This window comes from Echeneis naucrates, chromosome 6 (genome assembly GCF_900963305.1).
Source record: "Echeneis naucrates chromosome 6, fEcheNa1.1, whole genome shotgun sequence".
Taxonomy (NCBI): Eukaryota; Metazoa; Chordata; class Actinopteri; order Carangiformes; family Echeneidae; genus Echeneis; species Echeneis naucrates.
In genome coordinates, this window is record NC_042516.1 from 21,826,487 (window position 1) to 21,850,289 (window position 23,803).

The 23,803-nt window shown below is 42.9% G+C and overlaps 2 protein-coding genes across 3 annotated transcripts; both read left to right on the forward strand.

Moving 5' to 3' along the window:
- Positions 1-1,374: 1,374 nt before the first annotated feature.
- On the forward strand, positions 1,375-12,303 carry LOC115044871 (ubiquitin-conjugating enzyme E2 E1-like). Of its 2 annotated transcripts, XM_029504170.1 has the most exons (6): positions 1,375-1,483; positions 3,913-4,096; positions 4,758-4,808; positions 8,908-9,040; positions 11,296-11,443; positions 12,074-12,301. In XM_029504170.1, the coding sequence occupies exons 2-6, from the start codon at positions 3,942-3,944 to the stop codon at positions 12,169-12,171; spliced, it is 585 nt and encodes a 194-aa protein (XP_029360030.1). In that variant the 5' UTR covers positions 1,375-1,483; positions 3,913-3,941; the 3' UTR covers positions 12,172-12,301. The 2 variants fall into 2 exon arrangements, with proteins under 2 accessions (XP_029360030.1, XP_029360031.1); XM_029504171.1 differs by lacking the exon at positions 1,375-1,483 and having other exon boundaries at positions 3,914-4,096; positions 12,074-12,303.
- Positions 12,304-17,786: 5,483 nt separating this feature from the next.
- Positions 17,787-23,783, forward strand: nr1d2a (nuclear receptor subfamily 1, group D, member 2a). The gene is made up of 8 exons (XM_029505047.1): positions 17,787-18,037; positions 19,882-20,118; positions 20,218-20,306; positions 20,414-20,558; positions 20,705-21,393; positions 21,483-21,668; positions 22,159-22,369; positions 22,473-23,783. Exons 1-8 carry the CDS (start codon positions 18,007-18,009, stop codon positions 22,670-22,672), a joined length of 1,788 nt encoding a protein of 595 aa, XP_029360907.1. The 5' UTR covers positions 17,787-18,006; the 3' UTR covers positions 22,673-23,783.
- Positions 23,784-23,803: the final 20 nt, after the last annotated feature.

Here is a 23,803-nt window from a genome sequence, read left to right on the forward strand (position 1 = left end):
AATCTTCTGACCGGATAAATATGACAGGTACTGAAACAACAACTGTGTGTACACTTGGCAGGGAGGAGATGGAAGGATTAGATCGTTGGGCGTTGGGCGCCTTTATTCATCGTGAATGAACCTTTTCTGGATCCTAAAACTGCCTCAAGCTGCTCCGTCGTGACTCTTTGTGGTTAGTGGCCTCGTCAAGACCACGGTGAAATAAAGATCTGATAACTCAGTGAATCAGACATCAGGTGTTTGATAACGAGCCGGTGAATTGTGACAAGGTCTCTTCTTTCTGTAAATTTACAGAAACTACATGGAAATTAATAAATGAAGAAATGAGAAATGGGGAGAAAGTCCCGTAAGGCTAAAATGTCACGCTGAGCTTTTCAGCTGACGTATCCACCAGCAGGTAACTGATGCAGCGGGCCTTTCCTCCTTTACATCTCATTTATTTGTACTGGAATCAGAGATGTAAAAATATTTTTTTTATACAAAAGCAGGTTTTCAGGTGTTGGCTGCACGTGATGTGAGCAGAGAGAGCAGAGATTGAAACTTTCTACACTAACCAGGAGACGAACAATACATATTTTCAGTGTTTTGTTATGAGTACGTCTCAGATGCATCCACAGGCTTGTGGTCACTTCAGGTGGTTTTTCAGTTTCTATGGCCACTGATGCAGCAGCTTAGTCATAGCTGGAGCTCTGTGAAATAAGCCGGCCTCGACATAGTAAACAACACGCCACAGCGTTTCTTCAGGAAAAGGGATGACTGTAAAATACTCCCATTAAATTTAACAGCACACACCTAATATCAGTAAATCTGAATTCAATGCACACAATGCCTTTCTGATTTTTTTAGTTATATATCAATAGATTATTAATACTCAGTCCTTTCAGCAGGGTTTTATCGGAGGTTGGGCTCATTACTTTTATTTATTTTATGAATATCTACTTTGTTTGGTAAATTGAAAATCAATCAAAACAAGAGAGAAGTTTAAATCTTTGACCTGATTTGACCTTTGAAAGAAATTTCCTGCCAACAAACTTTTCAATGAATCTCATTATGGGATTAACAGACTGTCCCACTTTGTAACCTCTGATGTTTTCTATCCAAAAATAGGAATCTGCAGATAAATCTGGTGGATTATAAAACAGTCCAGTGAGACAGAAGAAGCTCAGATTTTCTGGAGTTAATGTAGCTTTTAGATGAACAGGATATATTTTTAATTTTCGGTTGTTATTAACATTTTTATGTCGCTTCATTAAAAGAAACCCAACGTCTCATAACAGGTGCTCTGAAAACAGAGGCAGATGTGATCAGATAAAAAGTGTTGTGGATGTTTAATGTGAATTAAACGCACATGTTTTCCTCCGGAGGAGGACCGGAGGAGGACCGGGGCGGCTCAGCCCCCTGCAGCCGCGGCAGGCTACTTCCGTTCCGCAGAGGGCGACAGGCAGCAGGCAGACTGAGGCGGAGGTCCAGACACAATAGACGGGTAAGTCGGCTCGGCCGGACGAACGCTGCCGTTTCGGGACAATATTTCACCGCCGAGCCGGGACACACGGACCGGACCGCCGCCCCGGTGTGTGCCCCCCTTCCTCCCCCGGGTGGAGGAGCGGGGCGGGGGGCCAGAAAAAGCAAGACGGCCGAGGTCGGCCGAGCGCTCGGAAAACGGGCTCCGGCTATTTGCTGGAGTCACCGGAGGAGGCTCCCCGGCTGCCGCGGCTGAAGGCTCCGTTGTCGGGTTCAGCTCGTACGGACAGCCGCCAGCACTCCGGTCTTAGCCACACACAGCCGACACACACCACACACTGTGTGTGTTATTGTGTTAAATTTGTGTTTGTGTCGCGGTTCACTTGACAAGGATGCTTATCGGGCAGGTCCCCCCCACAGACACACACACACACACACACACACACACGGTGCTCCAAGAAGTAGTTGGAGCCGGGAAGTCGTCGGGCCTGAATCTGTCGGAGTTCACGGTTTGTGGTGGATGTGTTGTTGTTGTTGTTGTTGTTGTTGTTGGGGCTGGCAGCTGTGTGAATAAACGCCGATCGAAGCGACAACCACCGACAGCTCGTCCACATTGTGTTGGTAGTCGGTGTTAGCTTCACGGGTAACCGTTCACCCAGCTAGCTTGTCGGCTAACGGCAGTTTGTTCACGGAAACATAAGCTAACGTCAACAGCTTTGTTAGCCCCCCCCCCCCCCCCTCCGAAAAACACACAACAGACACACAACACGCTGCGGAACAGATGAGTTTCATTTAACACATAACAAATACACCGACTTTTTGTACACAGCTGTCATAAAAGAGTCACACCAACGATGGTTGTTGTTGTTGACAGAAACGGTGTTTACTCTGAAACACAGCGACTTTATCCTGACTGACCATCAGCCAGTGAAATTACTGAGTTTGGAGAAAAACCATCTCTGTGACTTCAACTTCTTATCCTGCAAAGTCTTTTACTGAGAACTAAACTGCTTTTTGTGATGTTAAAGGCACGAAAAGTTGAATTGTTGATTTATTTATGTTTGAATATGAGCGTGCTGTTTAACTTTAAAAGTGAAAGGTCGTGGGGTCAGTAATTGTGACCTGCAATTATTTGGACAACCTGCCAAACGGGCTCTTGGTAAACACCCCCACCCTTCTGCTTGTTTGGCAGCAAGCGGCACAAGTTATTTATCATCATTATCAGCTATTCCAATGATGATTCACTCAGCGAGAAATCAACCTTTTTTTTTTCTGCTTTTGACAAATTTCTGTCAATTAGCCACTGCAGTTCTAATGGAAAACAATGCTTGAAAGTATTCTGAGTGCTTTCGTGCAGTCAGTGAATACACTTCAGCTAAAAAGACGCCGACATCTGGAAAACAACGATCCTGTGCAAACATCAAAATTGTCCGTAAACTACCTAAAGAAACTCGAGGAAGCTTTTTAGTCAGTGTACTTGACTGCTGGTCCACTTGGTCCACGAGCCACATGTGACCGTGGTTCCTCTTCTCCCTTTGTGTGACTTGATGAGCTTGATCTCGATTAAAGCAGCTGTGGGGGGGTTAGTTTATGGAACAGCACCAGGTCTGATGCTGCAGGACCCGTTCTTGTGAGTATTTGGAGGAAATTGCTGCAGTTATTCACAGTTGATGTGAAATCATTTCTCAGTTATCCAATGCAGAGTTCGCTTTTGCATGTTATAAGAGACAAAAACACACAAACTGCACACAAAGTGCAGGTTCCTGACAGCAGCCCCGACTGGGAGATGGACTATATAAACATTTCAAATCTGATACTGGAAAGGCAGAGAAAGTTCCACTCCCCCCGCCCCACACCTGCATTCCTCCACCAGAGGAGATTGGATGGTCTGCTGGTGATCGCTGCTAATGACAGTGTGAAGACACAGACGATTACCTAACCCTGTGCAGTAACACAGCCAAAAAAATCTCAGCACTTGCAGAAGGATCCGCAGAACGAGGAGTGGGTGAAAATAGAAAGACATTGGCAGCAACAAGAAGTGTGTGAAAGCTGCAGTATCTGCCAAAAAAAGGGGGGGGGGGATTACTAAGTATAGATATAGTTACCACATGCCGCATTAATTAATTCATGTTTTTCTATTTTTAAGTTCAATAAATAAAAAGTAGCAGCATTTTAATGTCTGTTTGCTGCTGTATTTACTTTATTTTCACTTCAGAAAAGAGCAAACGTCTGAAATTCGCCCTGGGGTGCTGATCTAATGCAGCTCTATGAGCTGTCTGGGCAGATCACCACCAGTTGCTTATGAAATCGTTAAAATTAGCGTTTTTGAACAACACTTGCTTCACTTCAGCAGTTGTGGTCAGATCACCTTCAGCTATATCAAATCTTAGAGAGGCTGCAGGTGTGGCATTATTTTGATACCTTACTTTGCCGTGTTGATTCCTGCCTCAGGTTCCGGCTCTTCTTCAATCCAAACCGGTATGTCGGATGAGGATTCGCGTGCCAGCACCAGCTCTTCCTCATCGCCGCCTTCCTCCAGCCAAACCAGACAGAGGGACACACCTTGCAAGAAGAAACGGGAGAGCAAAGCCAGCATGAGCAAGACCTCCAAGCTGCTTTCCACCAGCGCCAAGAGGTAAAAACACAAACTCTGGATTGTACAGTTTCATTTTCTGACCTCTCACAGTATTTAGCATTTCCTTCTGCTCGTGAAAGCCAAAGCCAGTGACACCAAACGGCTTTTAACAATGGAACAAGCAGCTGTGGTTCCATTTAGTTCATTTCTTACATAGATAGACAGAAATAGACAAAATTTGACGCCACGGTGACATACTTCCATTGCAGCTGGAAATCTGATTGTCTGAGTATTCAGCGGTAAATTTCAGATGAAGCTGTGTTTTCCAGAGCTTCCTTCTGCATCACTGTTCAGCTCTCATAGGAAAAAATCTGAGCAAAAAAACGCATGATAATTTCTTCTTCGAGCAACTCCACTAGACCACAATCTACACAGTCATAAGATTTTCTGTGTTTATAGTGAGTGACACAAAGCTTCCCTTTTTTCTCATCTGGACAAATAACAGATCATTTCTCACATGCTTACTTTCACAATCATTAGTCACTGTTTGCAAGCAGCAGAATTTGTGATAATTACTGACAGACTGAGTAAGTAAACCACAATGTAAATCAGGTTTCACAATAAAGGCGTGAAGATCAGGAATGGACCGTCAGGGGTGTGATATTTCTGACCGTGTGTTTCTTAGCAGATTGAAGTGATTTCGATTCCTTTTTGTGTGCAGGATTCAGAAAGAGCTGGCTGACATCACACTGGACCCTCCGCCAAACTGCAGGTGAGCTTTGCTGTTTGATTGGTTCATTTGTTTGCTTGTTTGTTTGTTTGTTTGTTTTTTTTGTTTGTTTTTTTTGGTAATGCCCAACGCGGGAGACATTCTGGATTGGTGTTGTGTGATTCCCTGCTGTTGTCAGCTCAATTTGTCTGCATGGAGTTTATGAGATTTTTTTCAAATTACGTTCATTTCTACATTTATTTTTTGATGGAAAATGTCTCCAAAATATGATATAATGTCTCTAAATATCACATCCAGCCCAAAAGCAGAGACGATAGTGGAAAATGTTTATTCTGTGTAATATTGCTGGAATAATGTCAAAATGTCAGCCAGCCTGTGCTTCTAATTACTGCTGTTTGCTGCATCATGGCGGACACACAGGATCAGTGTTGTGTGTGTGTGTGTTACACACATCATGTTTTTCTGCTGCTGCTCCATGTTTACATACAGTTAGCACACCTGAATGTTCCATTTCTCTTCTTATACATTCAAATGTCAAATTAATTTGAGACGGTGTCTCTGAAATGTCTCTGTCCACATGCAGCTGCTAAACTCAGCTGTAGTATCGGTGGTATGAAGTTAAAATGATCTCTGCAGGAAATAAATCACGAAGAGATGCACGTCGCACAGGCTGTGTGTCAGCGCAAATCCATTGACGTGGACACTGAAATGAAAAGTGGTGGTGCTAAAAAAACACAACTAAACAACTCCAAACAAAAAGCAGCTGAGACTTTGAGATCTGCAGAACGTCTTGGTTTTCATTCTGGTGCCCACGTTAGCGGCTGTTGGGGATCTGGAGAGTCCAGAGATCCGCCGTGTCACGCAGCCAGTTTTTCTGCTCTAATTCGTTAACACAGGCGCCGAAATGCAAACCGTGACGCTCCACAGCTGCAACAGATCCAGTGCTTCTCCAGCGTAAATCTTCCACTCTTAGCAGTCATGAGATCTTCAGCTTGTCCTGCTGGCTGAGATGTTGTTGTATCTGCTCCACATGGAGAACGTTTGTCTGAATAGTTTATTCCCTGTTCAGTGTTAATCTAAAGCTGTCACTCCGGCCTGACAGATTTGGGTTGTTGCTGTTGGTCGTACTCGTCCTTCAGGTCAACATCAGAGGGACTGGGACAGTCACCCCTCACTGACGTCCCTCTACTCTTCCTTGAACCTTTGAACTGAAAAACATGCGTTTCTTTGTTAAGATTTGGGCGAACACACTGACCTTCTTGTTGAATGCTGCCTGTTTTTAATTTGGAAAATGAATCGGAGAATCGGCCAAATCTTTGTAGACGTCTTTGACTTTTATGTTCTGCAGATTCACCTCATGGAGTTCAGATTACATTGGCACAGTTTATCTGTGTGGGCAGCACAAGTACTCCTGTGTTTATTAATTTGATAGAACTTGTTTCTATTTAGCACGGCGAATTATGATGCACCATTAAAGCTGTAGAAATATTAAAACAAACACATCTTCATATAATTTTTCCAAGGAAATCAATTTATTGATACAAAATGAACTGATGCTCAAATTGTTGTGTTTCAAGCTCAAATGCAGCATTTGATGATTCCAGCTTCTCTAATGGCAGAATTGTTATTTCTGTTTATAAGATAACAGATATTATACCACGTCGTTTTAACTATTAAAGAAACAGTCAGTCTGAAATTGTCTGATATTTAAGGATGATTTCTGCAGCTGCACCAAAGTCTGATCAGACCTGATGGTGTGCAGCAGGGCTCCTCCTTCCTGCAGCGGCCTGAGGCGAATCACTGAAGCCCTCGCTGCTGTTCTGCAGCTGAGTGTGACCTCTGACCTCTCAGAGAAGGGGGAGAGAAAAAGAGACGCTCCCACTGCAGCTCAGCAAATCAAACAAGAAACCTCAGGCCACAGAACGTGTACAGAATTGAACCATGTCTGCATATTTTCAGCTAAATGAAAGAAAAGGTGTTTCTTCCCAGGCACGGCCTTAAAACCACATTTCTACGACAAGTTTTTGTTGTTGTTTTTTGGTCGTCACTGCTGCTACTTTGCTTCAGACTTTTTCTCATGCATGAAGGAAACAACATGAGCTCATTCTTGGTGGGAAAACCAGCATCAGCCAACAAAACTAGAACTTTCCTTTTTGTTCTGTCTACCTGCCACCCCACTGGCAAGCAGCGAACTTGAAAGTTTGTCTGTTTATAAAAGTCAAGCTGTGAGTTTACAGCAGGGAAGCAGCTGCCGTGAACAAATGTGTGTTTACCACATAGCACAAAGGTTTTGAAATATGCGATTCAGTGGATCGTCTCAGTAATTGTAAATGGGAGGATTGCTGCAAAATGATCTTTTTTTTGTTTGTTTGTTTTTCTTTATTTTTCTCTGAGGTATCAGTATTTTCTGGACACCTTAAAATATTGCCTAATACTTCTGTTCACTGATAATTCCACAAGGCAGGAAACAAACAGCGAGCTGTATCTGGTGCAAGTTCCTCAGATAATGTTCTTAGTTAAATTAGTGGTTTGAATGGCGAATTAAGGATAAATGGCAGCTGAAAGTTACGGTAACTGAAAGTTTTAGCAGCTCCACCATTTAGGCAAATTTATAATGGGTCAATTAATTACATCGCTGAAGTGTGACAGCTTAAAATACAACCTGCCTCAGCACATGATGGATTAAAAGCCACATTTAATTGACTGCCTCCTATTATATTCTAATGCAGCTAATTTAATTAGCGAGAGCATATACCCAAAATTAACTTCACTCATAAAGAGGAATGAACCTTTTATTTTATTGGTATTCATGGAAGTGAAGCCAGTTCTGTTTTTCTCTTTCCTCTGTCTATATCAGACAGAACCTGCGTGACTGTTACTGCTGCCTGCGCTTTAATTGTAAAAGTTACAGCTGCAACTAATGAGTCTTTTCTTTTTTGATCAATCTGCTGCTTATTTTTCTCCATCCATCAATTAGAAAACATAATTTGTCAGAGCTCAAAGTGATATCTGCAGAAAACACAAATATATAAATAATAAAACGATGTAAAACAGTTCATCTGAATACTAAATGATATATCAGATAAAACCTGCCATCCTGGAGCTCGTTTCATTGTTTGTTCCTTCAGACCAGTGTAGTCATGACTGCGTGGAGATTCTGCAGCACGCTGTTTAATTCCTGGTAAAGTTGTTTGATAGCTGAAACTGAGGTACATCAAACACATCAGAATGAACTGATCCTGCAGTCTTGTTCCCCTTAAAGACCAATCATGAATGTAGATAACGTGAAGTTCTTTTCTCTCTCAGCGGCCTTTTAATTAATTCTGAATTGATCTTCTTGTGTCGTAAATGCGCCTGAAACTCTGCAAAGTATCCGCGTTCACGTTGATCAAAAAAGGCACCAGTGCACAACATCTGCCTTCACCCCGGGACTCCTGGATCAATACTGTTATGGCCCCCCCCCCACAGCGCCACATTCTGCATGTGAAATGGATGAAGGCTGAGCTGCTTTGAGGAGAAAGATCAATACAGATTACAGATCATGACACATCACTGGGGATCTGCTTTGAAGTGAACCATCTCCTGCACGGAGCGCTCAGAAGAGAATGTGACTGTCGGCGCCGCTCTGCAGAAACGAACGAAGGAGTGTTAATGCGTCCACAGTGGAGTTTTGACTAATGCCACTCTTCCCTCGAGCCCGTGTGTGGAAATGTTTCATAGAAAAACTATTTCTGCTGAATGACGGTTTCCAAACTTCCAAACGAACTTCCAAAAAGTGACACGTGGAGAAAATCTTGAACTGAAGCTGTATTTATAGTCACTTTCTGTTTTGTTTTTGTTTTTTAATGTAGAAGGAGGTGAAAAAGTCCAACTCCCACATGCTCCAGTTGTGTTTATTTGAGGGAGCCACATCACATAATCAACGTTGCTCTGTTGTCACACTTCCTCAGTGTGTGGGTGTCATCTTTCCTTTGTCTCCCCCATGACTTTTTAAAAGATTATTTTCTCCACTTTTGGCAAATCTGTTTGTACTCAGGATTTCCTCTGTGTTGTTTTTGTTCCTCAGAATTATTGATCAACAGTGTGATCTCCCGTACAGATAAACACTAACTGATTATTGAGCTGATGTTTCTGTGTGCAGTGCTGGGCCAAAAGGAGACAACATCTATGAGTGGCGGTCGACCATCCTGGGACCACCGGGCTCCGTGTACGAGGGAGGCGTCTTCTTCCTGGACATCGCCTTCACGCCAGACTACCCCTTCAAACCCCCCAAGGTACTGAGCCCAACAAAACGTCCCTGTGTGAAGACAGTGTGAGGTGCTGTGTCGGGCCGAAGCGTGTGATGGATTGTGGCTTCATAAGATTTTTATTATTGAACATAACTGGAGAGAAGAAAATGAACCTCTGCTGTGCAGATATATTTAACCTGACATTAGAGAAACACTTCAGTTGACCAGGGCTGCACGATGTTAGGGTTGTGATATGCCACATGATTTCAGCTGGAAAGTGTTTTTGTGTTTCCTTTTCAGTGAAAAATTATCAGGCTGCAATGATGCAATTTTCCGTGTGTGTGTGTGTGAGATATGATTAAAGTTCCAGGAGGTCTCTGCACCAACTTGACGTTTTATCATGCCAACAACAATCAGCAACATGTTGACATATTTTATCTTTCCACAAAAAACAGCAGCTGACCACATGATTCATTGTGCAGCTCTGAGTTTGACTCATTAGGAAACACTCATTGAAGTTTTTAGTCATGAGCTTCTATCTGAAAACATTTTTCATTGTTTTGTTTTGTTTTTTTTTTCCACAACACAGCCTTAATGAGACCAAAGACAACAATGTGGCCTCCTGTACTTTGTCTCAGACACTCACACCAAGAAGACTATTTAATGCTGCTCAAACAGGGAAGAGTGTGATGAGTGTCGTCTGGAGACCATTTCATATAAATGTTGGATGGTGCTGCTGACAGTGTGTGATGTCAGCTCAGAAATAAGACGGACACCTTTTACCCTGCTTACATAATTCATAGAAAATCCAACATGAAGCTACTTCAACATGGGTTTATTCTTTTTCTTCCCATTTATTGCAGGTTATCTTTGAAAGTCTTTAAAACACCGACTTCAGTTCACTGTGGGAACCGAAAGAGTAAAAGTATTGAATTATTATTATTTATTTTTTTTTTTCATACCTGTTGGTATGAAAAGTCCATGTGGTATTAAATTAAAAAGGGCTTAAAAAATCAGTTTTACAGAAGCCCAGTAATTCGCCTTCATAATAGGAAATATTTTGTTGTTGCAGCTTTGGCTGTGAACGGCAGTTAGACATTCAGTGGGCTGTTTTCTGCAGTCTGTACAAATGATGAGATGGATGCAGGTTCATTTGTTTTTCCCCCACAGGATAATTTACACCAATTAGATAACAAATGTGGTCATTAAGGGGGCAATGAAAATGCCAATTCTGATGATAAAAACACTATTGTCCCATTTCCAGTGGGATGAAAAAGTGGGTGTAATAAAAATAGATATTGCTCTTCGTGGAAAAACGACCAAAAGCAACAGAAGAAAATAAATTAAACAGTTATTTTGTATTGTGCTGTTTCTTTCTGCTCTTTGCTCTGCATTCAAGTAAAATCATGTTTTTCACATATTTCATAGCTCTCTAATATGTTTTTCACAGAATACATGACAGGCTGAAGCGTGTGTGAACGGAAAGTTATGTTTTCAGTGAGAACCTCAGCAGGAAATGAGCTTGTAAAGTGTGAGAGGAAAAAAAATTAACAAGCCACTTCTCTAGAAGTACCTGAAGCGGAGAAGCTTCATGCAGATTTAAACTTGCAAATCAAATCACCAAACTTGAGCTGATGGTGTCTACGGCTCACTCCTTCACAACTTACTTAGTTTTCCGTGTTGTATCGGTGAATTTCCTGCAAACACATCAAAACTTTCCACCTCAACATAACGATGAGTTAACGAGAGGTTGCCGGTTCTTGGTGTCTGACGAGGAAGCAGAAATCAAAACCTCTGAGTGCAGTGATCTTTACAGGAGGAGGGTTCCCGGCATTTTGGACTTCCATTTTTCCTCCACTAGAGGGCTTTGGTCGCCCACGGATCAAACGTACTGTACAGGAAGCTCCCACACTTTCCCTAAAATGATTCTGTAATGTTCAGTTTCTACTTAAATACCGCTGGACTGGAATGTTGTTGTGTACGTCAGTCTGAATCTGTGGAAGCTTTCTCTGTATCTATACGTATTACTGCCATCACCCTGCTGTGAGCAGCTGAACAGTGTGTGTGCTGTGATGACGTGACATAAAGCATCAGCAACAGAGAGCATAAAGCTGAAACTGTCTAATTCATACTTTGTCATTTTTTCCTTAAATTGTGAGAATTTGCTTCTTTTCTTGGTCTCAGTTAACTGAGGTTTTTTTTTTTTTTTTTTTTTTTTTTAAATGTTGACGTTGAACTTCATTGTAAATAACGTGAATAACTGATTCAGCTTGTGTTAACCTGCTGTTTGACGTCTGCAGGTAACTTTTCGTACGAGGATCTATCACTGCAACATCAACAGTCAGGGCGTGATCTGCCTGGACATCCTGAAGGACAACTGGAGCCCCGCCCTCACCATCTCCAAGGTGCTGCTGTCCATCTGCTCCCTGCTCACAGACTGTAACCCAGGTAAGACCACAACACTGTCCGCACAGCTGTAATGTTTACGTGTTCACTGCGCTGCAGAGAACAGCGGCGACGGCAGCGAATGATGAAAAATCATTCACTGTTAATTTTCTGCACAAACTGTCGCAGTGTGAGACACCAAATCTGTGACACAGAGGGGGATGGGAGGAGAGGAAATAATGTCGTTACAGCCAGATTGATTTAAATCCCCTCTCTCAAAAACTGGCACCTGAAAAGCATTTTCTGGATATTACGAAAGAAGAGGAATCTGAAACTCAGGCCTCTGAAATGCTGGTAATTTCTGCCTACACTGACACCTTGACAGGAAACCCAGCGTCATCTGGACAGTCTATTCTCGCTCAGACTGAAAGCAGGCTGGGATTTTTTGCATTTCAGGGCTACAGAAAAAAGTTGGGGTTATTTCTTTTGCGTTCCCATCTTGAGTTCTGCTTTGATAAAAGATCACATCGGGGCTCAACCCTACGTTGATCTGACTGGAGAATTTCAATCAAAACCAAACATGTAAATTGGAAAGAAACATTTAGGGACGCTGTCTTCTCTTGGCCGCCTTTCGGTTTCCCCACATGCAGAAACGATTTAAACTTCTTCTTTTTCTTTTTTCACCCCGTTCAGCCGATCCCCTGGTGGGAAGCATCGCCACCCAGTACACGACTAACAGAGCGGAACATGACCGAACAGCCAAACAGTGGACAAAGCGATACGCCACATAAGCCCACAGAGGACGGCAGAGGGAGGAGGAGGGAGGCGCTTTGTGTTTGGGGTGGGGAGGGGGGTGTTATTTCTATCTCAGATTTTTAGTACTTTATTGTCTGGTATATTTTTTGCTTCCTGATTAAGTTATCTCGCAAATATGGTAATAAAGGAACACAATGGAAAGGAAACCATGTCTCCCTTTTGTTTGTCAGTTTGGCTCTTTTTTTATTGTTAAATGAGGAGTGGATTCCTCAGAGTCTGTAGTCATCACTAATGATTACACTTGTGAGGCACATTTCCAAACATCAACCAGAACTTTATGAGGGCTGTAATGTTTTTATAATGATCATTTTGACTTTGTTTGGTAACACTTAATCTCTCCTGTTTAGAATTTTGAAGCAGCTCATAAAGAGCTTCACTGTAATGTGGCTGAGATTTAACTATCACCCCTCAGTGATGCTGAAAACACCCTAATAATGAAATAACTAAGATATGATGCTCTATACTGAACATGTTTGTATCACAGATAAACTCAACTAACAAACTTCGTTTTTGAAATCTTTCATTTTAAAATTATTGTTTTGCAGTGAAGTTTGTCTCAACATGTCTGAAACTATTTCTTAGACCATAAATTCTGGCGGCATGTCTGACCGGTTGGACCATTAATTATCTACGCTGTTTATCCATCAGGGTCACGGAGGGGGGGGTGGTGGCTGGAGCCAATCACAGCTGACGCTGGACAGGTCACCAGTTCATCACGTGTAGCAACAAACAACCATTCATGCTCACTCCTCGGGGCAATTTTAGTCACCAATTAACCTAAAACAGGTTGTGTTTGGACTGTGGGAGGAAGGCAGAGTCCCCTGAAGGAACACACACAACTCGACAAAGAGGGCTTCGAACGCAGAGTCCTTGGAGGAGTGATGGTGCTAAACACTGTGCCACTCAACCCCTGATGGGTCAAGTATCACATAAACACAAAGGTCACAGCTGGACTGGACACAGTCCCTGATAAAACAAACAGTGCTGTTTGAGCTGCCTCTGCCTTTTTATATCTTATCCACATGCTGAGTGTCACACTGCGTTGGGAGATAAAGCTTCAAGGAATCTCGCAGTAAAATGATTTTTTTTGGGTTATTTGCAACAAAATTTGTCACACATGAAAACCCCCTGCCTTGTTTGTCAGCGTGAGGTTCCAGCGTGACAGAGAAATATCCATTACTCCTCCTGAATAACTCATAACCAGGTAACAACCGGCAACAGCTACACTTTGCTCCATATTCCAGTATCAACACGGTAATCCCTCTTTGTGACCCGTTTCACGCAGGTACGGAAACATAACGCCTGAAGGTGTTTGATGCTGGTGACATTTCAGCCAGCTCCTGTAACCTTTCCAACATCATGGAGGAACAGCGAAGCTAATAAGAACACAGATTCTGACTCCAGTCTGGAGGCTCAGCTTCGCCCTTTAAGACGAGACACAGTTTGTTCTGCCAACAGCATGTGGAAGTCCATGTGTAACTGTAACGATGAATTATTAGGATACGATTATTTTGGATCGACGCGGGAGGAATGTACTCTTCTTTCCTCGCTTTTTACTGCCGACTTGATTTGGTTTATTTTGTACGTTGCGGACTTCAGGGGAGCTGAACTGTACGGAAATGTGTAGGAAAAATGATGACAGGGAAATCTACACAAATGGCTTTTACTGAGCAGATACACCAAATGTTACAGGTTTAAAAGCGTGAGATGTAATTTATGTACAGGAGCTTAAGAGAAAGCAGCTGGAGATTGACGGAGTGAGAAGCTTGATAGAAAACTCGGTCGGTTGTTGTTAAATGAGCAGTGTTAATGCGATGTGACTGGATTCTCTGCTTTATGCTTTATCTCTCAATATAAGGATGATTTCTTTCCATGTCTGCATGCAAACACAAACTAAGTTATTGTCGGTGAATCTGGAGCGTGACACAGAATCACTGAGTCACACTGTGGCACCTCACTTTGGAGACCACACACACACACACACACACTTTAAATACTCAAATCTGAAAATAGGCCGACAAATACACAGGTCAGCCAAGCTCGGATAGCAGGCCGCAAACTGCCAGGATGTTTTACGACACAACTTTTCCTTTTTTTTTTTATCGTCGTCGTTGTTGTTGTCATTATTAAAGGGCATATTTGTGACGTCTAAAGTGTTGCATCTTCAGGAGGAATGCCAGAGGACGAGGTGCTGCAGCCTGCATTTTTTACATGACCAGATTTAATCTGTTTTTCAAAACAGGCCTTTCCAAGAGCGCACCATGCAAACGTTTTAGCGATAATAAAAACAACATAAACAAATGTCGCACATTACAAAATAGATATGCAAGCCAATTTCTTCCTGAGAACAGCAGCAGACCACACTCATGAAAGAACGTGCCAGTTGAACTCCACATTGGGAGTTCATTTAAATAGAACGTGTTTTAAACAGATACCAAACCAATAAGAATGCCTGTAATTTTCCCCATCTGGCACGTTCAGCCTTCGGTTGTGCGCTCACTTGAAGTATTAATGCTCTGATAGCAGTTCAGTATTGAGTTCTTAAAATACTCCTGACGGCTGACGTGGTCTTGATGATCTTATGTCCTGCCAAGACTGAACTGTTCCACTGAGGCTTGAACTCCAGCCACACAGCTGAAACTGGGAAGCTCATTCTGTTCAGCAGGAAGTAGTACATATTTGTTTTTGTTTTTTTACGTTGTTGAGAAAAAGGATTTGTGGTTCTCTCTGTTCTTTTTTGCGATACTCTTTTCAGATTTAGCCTTCTCTCTTTTCAGGAAAAGAGACAACAGCCAAAATTAATAGTTCACTAATTAGTTTAAACATTGCACGTGTACAACACGTGCAACAACAACTCGCAAACTTCATAAAACAAATTCCTTGAGTGAGCAATTTAATAATTTACTTTTAAATTACTCGGTCACGTTTTAGCTGCAGAGGGGAGTTAGCACTGTAAGATTTATGCTGGCCAAGAGATTTACAAAAACAGCCAACACAATAAAACTTAATTAGCTTTGAAATGTTGATGACAATCAAGTAGAAGTTGCACAAACAGGTGGAGCTTTTCAGGTTCAAGTCGACAACATTAACTTCATTTTTGCTCAGGAAGATGAAAACCCTTTTTCAGCTGTCCGGCAGAGTCCTGGTGCTGTATGTTGGGTTGTGAAAGCCTTTGTGGCTTTTCTCTTTTTTAAATAACTCAACTATGGGGAATTCTGTACTTCTATTTATGGACTCTTCCACAAACAGCTGGTTTTATTCTGAAGTAATCAAAACTAATTGGTGTCAGTTCGGGCAGTTAACCTTTGGTTTAAGCTTCTATTTGATTGGTTGCACCTGAAAAGGTGTACACTATCATTCAGGGAATTTCACAGCTGAAAACTGCATTACTTATGATTATGTTCAATTTAATCTTGATTGGATATTTATATTCTGTGTACATAGTTGATAAAGTTTGGTTTGGTTCTTCTTTTTTATGGAACGAAGCTAAAGGTGTGATGATTACTGCATACTGCATACGTCATGACATGATTGGACTAAAAGAGTTTTGATAGTACTCTTGATTTCAACACTGGTTTCATAAGCGAGTGCTACAGTTGTTGGCTCAGAAGATGTCTGACAGATGACAGTGATAACTTCAGTCAGACTTAAACAGACATCTGGTCATTAGCAATATTTCAGACAAGTTTAGTTTTGTCTGTCTGTTACATGATAAAAATATAAGATGTTTTTAAATACTTAAAATCTCTGTCTCGTCTTGTAAACGGTTAAACTAGGAAACCAGCTCATCCTGTCTGTCATACAAGAATAACTGACTCCTCTGTTTAATTTGCAGAAATGAACAAAAGTGTGACCGGATGATGGCACTCTTTGAAAAGTAAAGGGTTCATATTATTGTTAAGGGTGAATGGAGGTCAATGAGCCTCTCCAGCTCGTGTGTGTCATTTGAGTGATGGGCTCAAATATGAACGTTTTTAACGCTCAAAATTCTAAATAATCTCCACGTCCTCAAACCCTTGATATGTAAATGATGAAATATTCGATCAGTAAGGGGTTTTGGGGGACTTCCATGAAGCTCGAAGAAATGACTGTGAAGTCTCACTTCACACTTTAGATGAAGTGGAGTTCACAGTGAAGGTTGTTAATTTTGTTCCAGTCCCTCATAAATGGGTTAAATGTTTTACTGAATGTGGCCTCAGCCAGGGTTTTTTATCAGCAAAAGCAAACTGGACCATTTCCAAGTTGCAAATATTAATCAGGTGGAATTCCTCTCAGGCATTTTATATTAACGCAAACAGATTGACTGACACTTAAGTGTATTTTTTCACAAATGCAGTGAATTCTTTAAGGCTCATCTGGATACAAACAGTTTTTCTAAAATTATTATTATATCCGATTTTGTTTGCTGCTTACTGGTTATTATATATTATGAACATTTCATGAAAATCTGAATGTATAAGAGTTTATGCCGCCGTCTCAAACTGACACATCTCAGGGACCATCCAAACACTTTAATATGTTAAGGCACATTAAACATGCAGCTGTATTCCTGAAGTGACTGATCTCTGCTTTCCCCCTTTGACGTCATCATGGTGTTGCACTGGACTGTAGTTTAAGTTATGTTTAACTGTTTAGTGCCCCTGAATGAAGCAACGGAAAACTATAATAGTCATTTTGGATCCTAAATTCAAAATAGTATGTGTCAGACCTTTTTGCCTTTAGGTTAAAAAATAAATAAAAACTGAAAACACTTATGTGAAATGTAAATAACTATGGATTTTTAAATTAAAGGTGTAGTTAATCAGGCACATACACATATGAACATGCACATATAGTGTATACAAAAACCTAAATGCATATGTACATACACACTGATTTGTTGTATCAAAACAATATAACACCAAAGAAACTAGATCGTCGGCGTTATAAACAGAAAGTTGAGGTATCACAGCAGCAGTAAAAACATTTGGACTGAACACGTGAGCGTTCATGTTTTTACTGTCCATTTAAATGCTCTCACTGATAATGATATACTATTATTAACCACTGAGTGTGATGAATGGGCCCCCAGTTTTATTAATGGACTAACATTACTACAGCAGATTAGTTAAGGATCCCTTTTATCAATAACACTAACAACATAAAAGCTGTTGATGCAGTTTATATAAATTTAAACGGTGGGATTGATGTTGGTGCTCCTTTAAGTCATTTATAGTTTAGTTTCCAGTTAATCTGATGATGTAATCTCTATAAACATAAAAAGGTACATGATGTCTTTTTGAATATTTATGTTTTGTGACGGACGGAGTGGGACCTGCCGGTCCACCGGGGTTGGGGGGGGGGGGGGGGGGTCGGTCTGCACGCTGCACGGCTGCACGGCGCCGCTCGGGCTTCACCCTGCACGTTGTGCTGTGCAACGTGACCGCTGTTACGTCGGCGGGGACGCTTGGCTCCGCCCCCTCCTGGTCCTGAAAGTGTGTCACTGGGTTAAAGTGGCTCGAGCGCCGGGGCGGAGAGGGGCGTGGCCGACAAACGGAAAAAAAAGAAAAAGGTCACATGGGCGAGCCCACTAACGGGAACATTTTTGAACATTGAGTTCTTGTTACTACCCGCAGTCTCACGGACGGAGGGAGGTCCGCCTCATCCCGCTCCTGCTCAGTCCCAGTCCCGGACCTGGACCTGCTGCAGCTCCTCGTCCACAAACAGACTCCTGCTGTGAGTGTCGACACCTTTAGTCCTCCGTCGTCGACGTCGTCTTTTGATTAGAGCTGTACTTTTGGTGCTGACTCTGAGTGTGTTGAGTCGCAGAGATGCCTGAGGACGTGGGGACAGCCAAGCCTGGTAAGAGGATTTCTGCATTTCAAAACATTCTTTGCATGCTCGCTTGCAGAGATGCTTCGGTGGCAGTCGCGGCGGTAAATTCGGCTAAAATTTCCTTTATTCTTGTATCTGATTTGGACGAATCGAGTTTTATTGCGCCTCCTTTTTCGTGTATTGTGTGTCCTAAAATCACTAAAACAGCGGCTGTGGCTCGAGCGCACCGGGACCGTCGTTATTACTCAGATTATATGAATAAATACTTCCAGCAGCTAAATGAATGACGGTGTTTTTATTTTTCCTGAACGCTCTGCGCCTGATTTTCAGTGTTTTTGAATAATGTCAGTGCGGACTGGAGGTGTGGACGTTGCGGTGACACAACAACACTGTTCCACTTCCCTGCTCCGCCTCACATGGCCGCCGTATTCTCGCCATGTGCCAGTGTGTACACGCTCTCCGGAGCTGTGCTCTGATTGGCCGAGGGGCGTTCCGTCCGGGCGGCACGCTCCGGCGGAGTCGGCCTCCGATTGGTCGGGGGGCGGCTCGTGACGCGGCGCATTGCATAATCCGCCGTGTACGCAGAGTCTCCCGGCGCGAGGCCGGACTGCAGGGTACACGTGAGACAGAGCCGCGAGCTGACCTAGTTTTTTTTTTGTCCTCGCGCTTTCACAGAAATACATGACAGGTCCACGTGTGGGCGGGGCGTGAAAGAGAGCAGTCATGGTCTGTATTAGATAATCATCCCGACTTCTACACAAAAAATCCAGCAGCAGCTGTTTTCTGTCTTAATGTAGTTGTTTTGTTTTTATTTTTTATTTGCTGCCTACAAAGCGAAAGACAAACCGACTGAGTTGTGTTAACACCTTGATCAAGGGCACATAACTTTTTTTTTTTTTTTTTTTTTGTCCCAGCTCCAGAGTTTGGAGTCCTCAGTGACGTTTCTCTTGTTCTGCCATCACTTTCTGCAGTTAACAGTCAGAAATGAGAAGCGGCAACTTGGAAAATGTGGGACTCTAAAAAGCTTTTTTATCTATTTTGGCCCTTAACACAAGAAATGATGACACAAAACGATCAGTAAACATGCTCTGTGGATTTATTAGTTTAAGGAAAATAAAGAAATTTTGACAGTTCCTCAGTTTGGCCCTAAAAAACGAAGAACCACCAAACTTTCGTTTAATTTTCTTTCTTTTTTTCATTTCCAAATTGTGTTCAAACCAGATCTTTTTTCTGTCCCAACGTGTCATTATATAACCTTTTTTGTTTGTTTGTTTGTTTTTACAAACTGTTGTGTTACTCCGGTGCTTCAGTGACCCTGCGTGGTGGTCGAGTCAGTGGAGCACACTCCCAGAGCATTCAGACCAGCCGTATTATGTAACTGTGTTATCCAACCAGTCAGCACCGGCGATGATAAAGCAGGTCAATCACAGCAGTGAATAACCAACCAGGAAACACACACACATTCCTCCCTGGTGTGCGGTCTAGGCGTGTCAGAACTACCTGCACACACTGTACTACATGTTTATTTGGCACACTGAACACATTTTCTTTTTTTATTGCTGCGGTTTATGGTTAAAGTCCTGTTATTGTCGCTGGCTCACATTAACGTTGGCAGCCTTGATTCGTAGTAGAGTTTAAAAAAAAAAAAAGGCTCCTACCTTGATGTGGTTGTTACTACAGTTGAGCGCATTAATTTCTACGAAACAGACTTACACGAAAATGAAAACACACACCCAGAGATAGAAAATGTGGCCTTCGTGTTTCTTTGAAGCAGTGAAGAAGAAGTCTGTTAGTCTCGTTGTATGTAGTTACTACTAAAAAAGATGAAACTGCTCACAGAATAACACGTCGGCTCCTCTCCCTCTCCACAGGAGGCGTCATTGCCTATATTTCCTCTGGCTCTGCCTCAAGCCCAGAGTCCTGTATGAGCAGCAGCCCCAGCGGCGGCTACCTGTCCACATCGCCCCCTCTGTCCCGCCCCTCGCTGCCCAGCAGGGCTGTGGGCATGGTGGTGGACATCGCCCCGCCGGCCAAGGCCGGGCACTCACGTGGTCAGGGGATGGAGAAGGCCGGCCGCTCCTCCACATCTTCGAAGAGCAGCATCACCAGTAAGTCCGGGATCAGGGTCCTGCTGTTGGGAAAACCTGTTGTTCATGTGATCCGATGCCCATGAATCACAACTTATCCAACTTATTTTGTCTCTGCAGAGATCAATGGAATGGTTCTGTTATGCAAGGTGTGTGGCGACGTGGCCTCGGGCTTCCACTATGGTGTTCATGCTTGTGAAGGATGCAAGGTGCGACAAGTTCCTGGAACAAAGCAGTGCCTTTCTGCAAGTTTGATTCCTGTGCTCATGCCAAGCACTTAAGCTGAAATGCCTAAAATTCCTCATTTGTTCTTTAGGGCTTCTTCAGGAGAAGCATCCAGCAGAACATCCAGTACAAGAAGTGTCTTAAGATGGAGAACTGCACCATCATGAGGATCAACAGGAACCGCTGCCAGCAGTGTCGGTTCAAGAAGTGTCTGGCTGTTGGCATGTCCAGAGATGGTGAGCATTTAGATTAGCTAGTGGCTTGTTTTGTGTATTAGAATCAAGTTAACACCCACTGATTGCAGCACTGACGAAAGAGTTTTCCTTTTTTAAGTTCATCTTTAACCTTGATACAATCTAACAGCTTCTACTTTCACCCTCAGCTGTCAGATTCGGCCGCATCCCAAAGAGGGAAAAGCAGAGGATGCTGCTGGAGATGCAGAACGCCATGAACAACATGATGAGCAACAACAGCCAGCTTCACAGCATGCTGCACGGAAACCAGAGCCCCCCACTGCCCATGGAGGCCATGAGCAGCGACACCGGGTCCTCGCTCTCCTCTTCCTCCTCCTCTGCTTCAGACTCCCCATCGTGCTCCAACCCCTCCTCTCCTCAGTGTCCCCAAGACTCAGAGTCTGTCGTTTCCATGGACACTACCTCCAGCTCCTCCTGCTCATCGGACAGCGGCGAGGACGAGGCTCTCGTCACCACGAGCAGGCAGCATCAAGATGCCTTAGTGTTCAGCCAGCAGAGGTCACCCGCAAAAGGCCAGGTCTCACCCTTGCCGGCGGAGACAGGGTGCAACAGCCGCATGGAGGAGCAGCAGGAGAGCTGGAACTGCTGGAATAACAACGCAGTTGTTGGGGGCTACCAGCACAGTTCGTACAGTAACAGCCAACACCTCACCGATGCTGATTATAGGGAAGAGAGTGGAGTTTATCAGCAGCAGCTCGACAGCGCCCCCAGTTGTGAGCCATCAGGACAGAGCCAAAGACAGCATGAATTTAACACACAAACTGCCTCAAGTGGTTATAATGGACCAACCAGCTGTGTGAACAACAGAGCACACTTGGTGAGTCAAATAATAAATTATTTTTCTTTAAATTGACAGCAAGCTTCCAGTGAGAGCCCTCACTGATCCTTCTGTTCGTGTTTTCACAGGTCTGTCCGATGAACACCTCGCCCTACGTGGACCCCCACAAGCCCAGTCAGGAGATCTGGGAGGAGTTCTCCATGAGCTTCACCCCAGCCGTGCGGGAGGTGGTCGAGTTCGCCAAGAGGATCCCTGGCTTTCGTGACCTCCCTGAGCACGACCAAGTCAGCCTCCTGAAAGCTGGAACTTTTGAGGTAAACAGGCAAAACTTTAAGACCTTGTGTTATTTCACGCTCACTTTGAAGTCAAACATAGCAGCCTCTTCAAACACCCAGAACACATGACCTACTGTGGCTTGTCTCAAGACTGTTGGCTGTGTGTGCTGACTAACATTTACTCTGATAACACTAGGAATGGAAGTGAAAGAGACTCCACACATGTTGTGTGTCCAATGGCAACATTAGTAACATTATTCTCTTCTGGTAGAGCTTAGATTTGCACACTGATAGATTTTATTCAGATTATTGGCTGGACGCAAGTTTTGATATTTTTGCACCAAGTTATCATCTTCTCCTGATGCCTGTAGATCCTGTGCAAATTTTTTCATTCATTCAGTCTGACGTCTTTGAGTTTGCAATGAGCCAGTGCATTTAAAAAAATTGACAAACTTACATTGTCTTAAAACATAGATGAATAAAAAGAGGATCCAGTTGCTTTAAACCAAAAATCCCCTCTATCTCCCAGGTGCTGATGGTCCGATTTGCCTCCCTGTTCAACGTGGTGGAGCGGACGGTCACTTTCCTCAGCGGGAAGCGCTACAGCCTCGACACACTACGCATGCTGGGCGCCGGCGAGCTGCTCAACTCCATGTGCGAGTTCAGTGAGAAACTGGCAGCGCTGCGACTCGATGCAGATGAAATGAGCCTCTTCACTGCCGTGGTGCTCGTCTCAGCCGGTAAGAGCGCTTTTATCAAACATATAACTCTAAAGTCATCAGATCCATTTAAATCGGTGTATACAGTGTTAACGTTGCCCCCTCTTTCTCTCTTGTGAATCAGATCGGTCAGGGATCCAGGATCTGAACTCAGTGGAAGCCCTGCAGGACAAACTGATCCGAGGTCTGCGAAACCTGGTCATGCACAACCACGGCGAGGAGGCAGCCACCACTTTCACCAAACTGCTGCTCAAGCTTCCTGAGCTGCGTTCGCTCAACAACATGCACTCAGAGGAACTGCTCTCTTTCAAAGTGCACCCTTGAAAAGCTTCCTACCGAGGGTTAATCTGTGCCCTCCTCCACACACCTCCACCAGGAACTGCCTCTTAGTGCCCCCACCCTCTGTATTCGACCAACCCAGTTGTGTGTTTGTTTCTAGAATGTATTCAAAGTTATTTTTTATTCTATTTTTATTAAGTAGACCATGTGGGGTCTAAAAAGAGGAGAATATAAAAACGTACTGTATTTATAGAAAAGATAGCTTACGCTTGTTGCACAAACTCATGTGAGTGCACGTGTGTCAGAGGGTCTTAGTTTGCGAAGTTGGAGGCACTTTTCTATTTTTAGGAGAAAGAAGAATACTTAATTGACTTTATGAAAAGATAGAGTAGAAACTAATTAGTCAGTACAAACCTTTTTTTTTTTGTTTTCTTTTCGGAGCATTTATTTTTTTCTCAAAAAGCCATTTAATTCCAAAGTGTATTCTCTGAGCGGGTGAATGTGAGAGATAATATATACCGCATGTTTGTATGGTCCAATATTTTGACTGATACATGTCGGAGAAGAAAGGCAAGCTATCAGAAAAAAGTCTCGAAGAATGTGTGACAATCGCTGCTACTGCATGGCTGTACTTAATGCGAACAATTATTACCTGGATCTCAGAAAGCATCAGTTCATTGTTTCAGTGCGTAGTTTTTTTTTTTGTTTGTTTGTTTGTTTTTTTTTAAACATATTTAAGTCTGGTGGTCTCTGTCCGGTAATGCGACGCCACTTTCAGCGACACTATATTTGCACAAGTTTAGGAGCAGAAACCCAAGTAACGTAAAATCCACAAACAGTGTGACATAGCTTGATGGAAAGCTTTGTGTAAATTTGATCACACCCAAGTGTTTTGGCTGTTTTCCCAATTTCTGTTTTTTATTCTTTTTTTTTGTTTGTTTGTTTTGGGTTTTTTTTTTTGTTGTTGTTTTAAGTCAAACTTTGTGCTTTCTGCATAGCACTGAATTGAACTTGTTTTTGTCATCCAGTTTGTTGAAATATGTTTCTTCTACTGGCAACACTGCCATTTGTAAATATCTATATAAATATATATCTGAACATAGAATATAAATATGATATAGTATAAATAAATACAAGTGACAAGTATTCTCTCTAGTTTGTGTTTTTGTTTTTTTT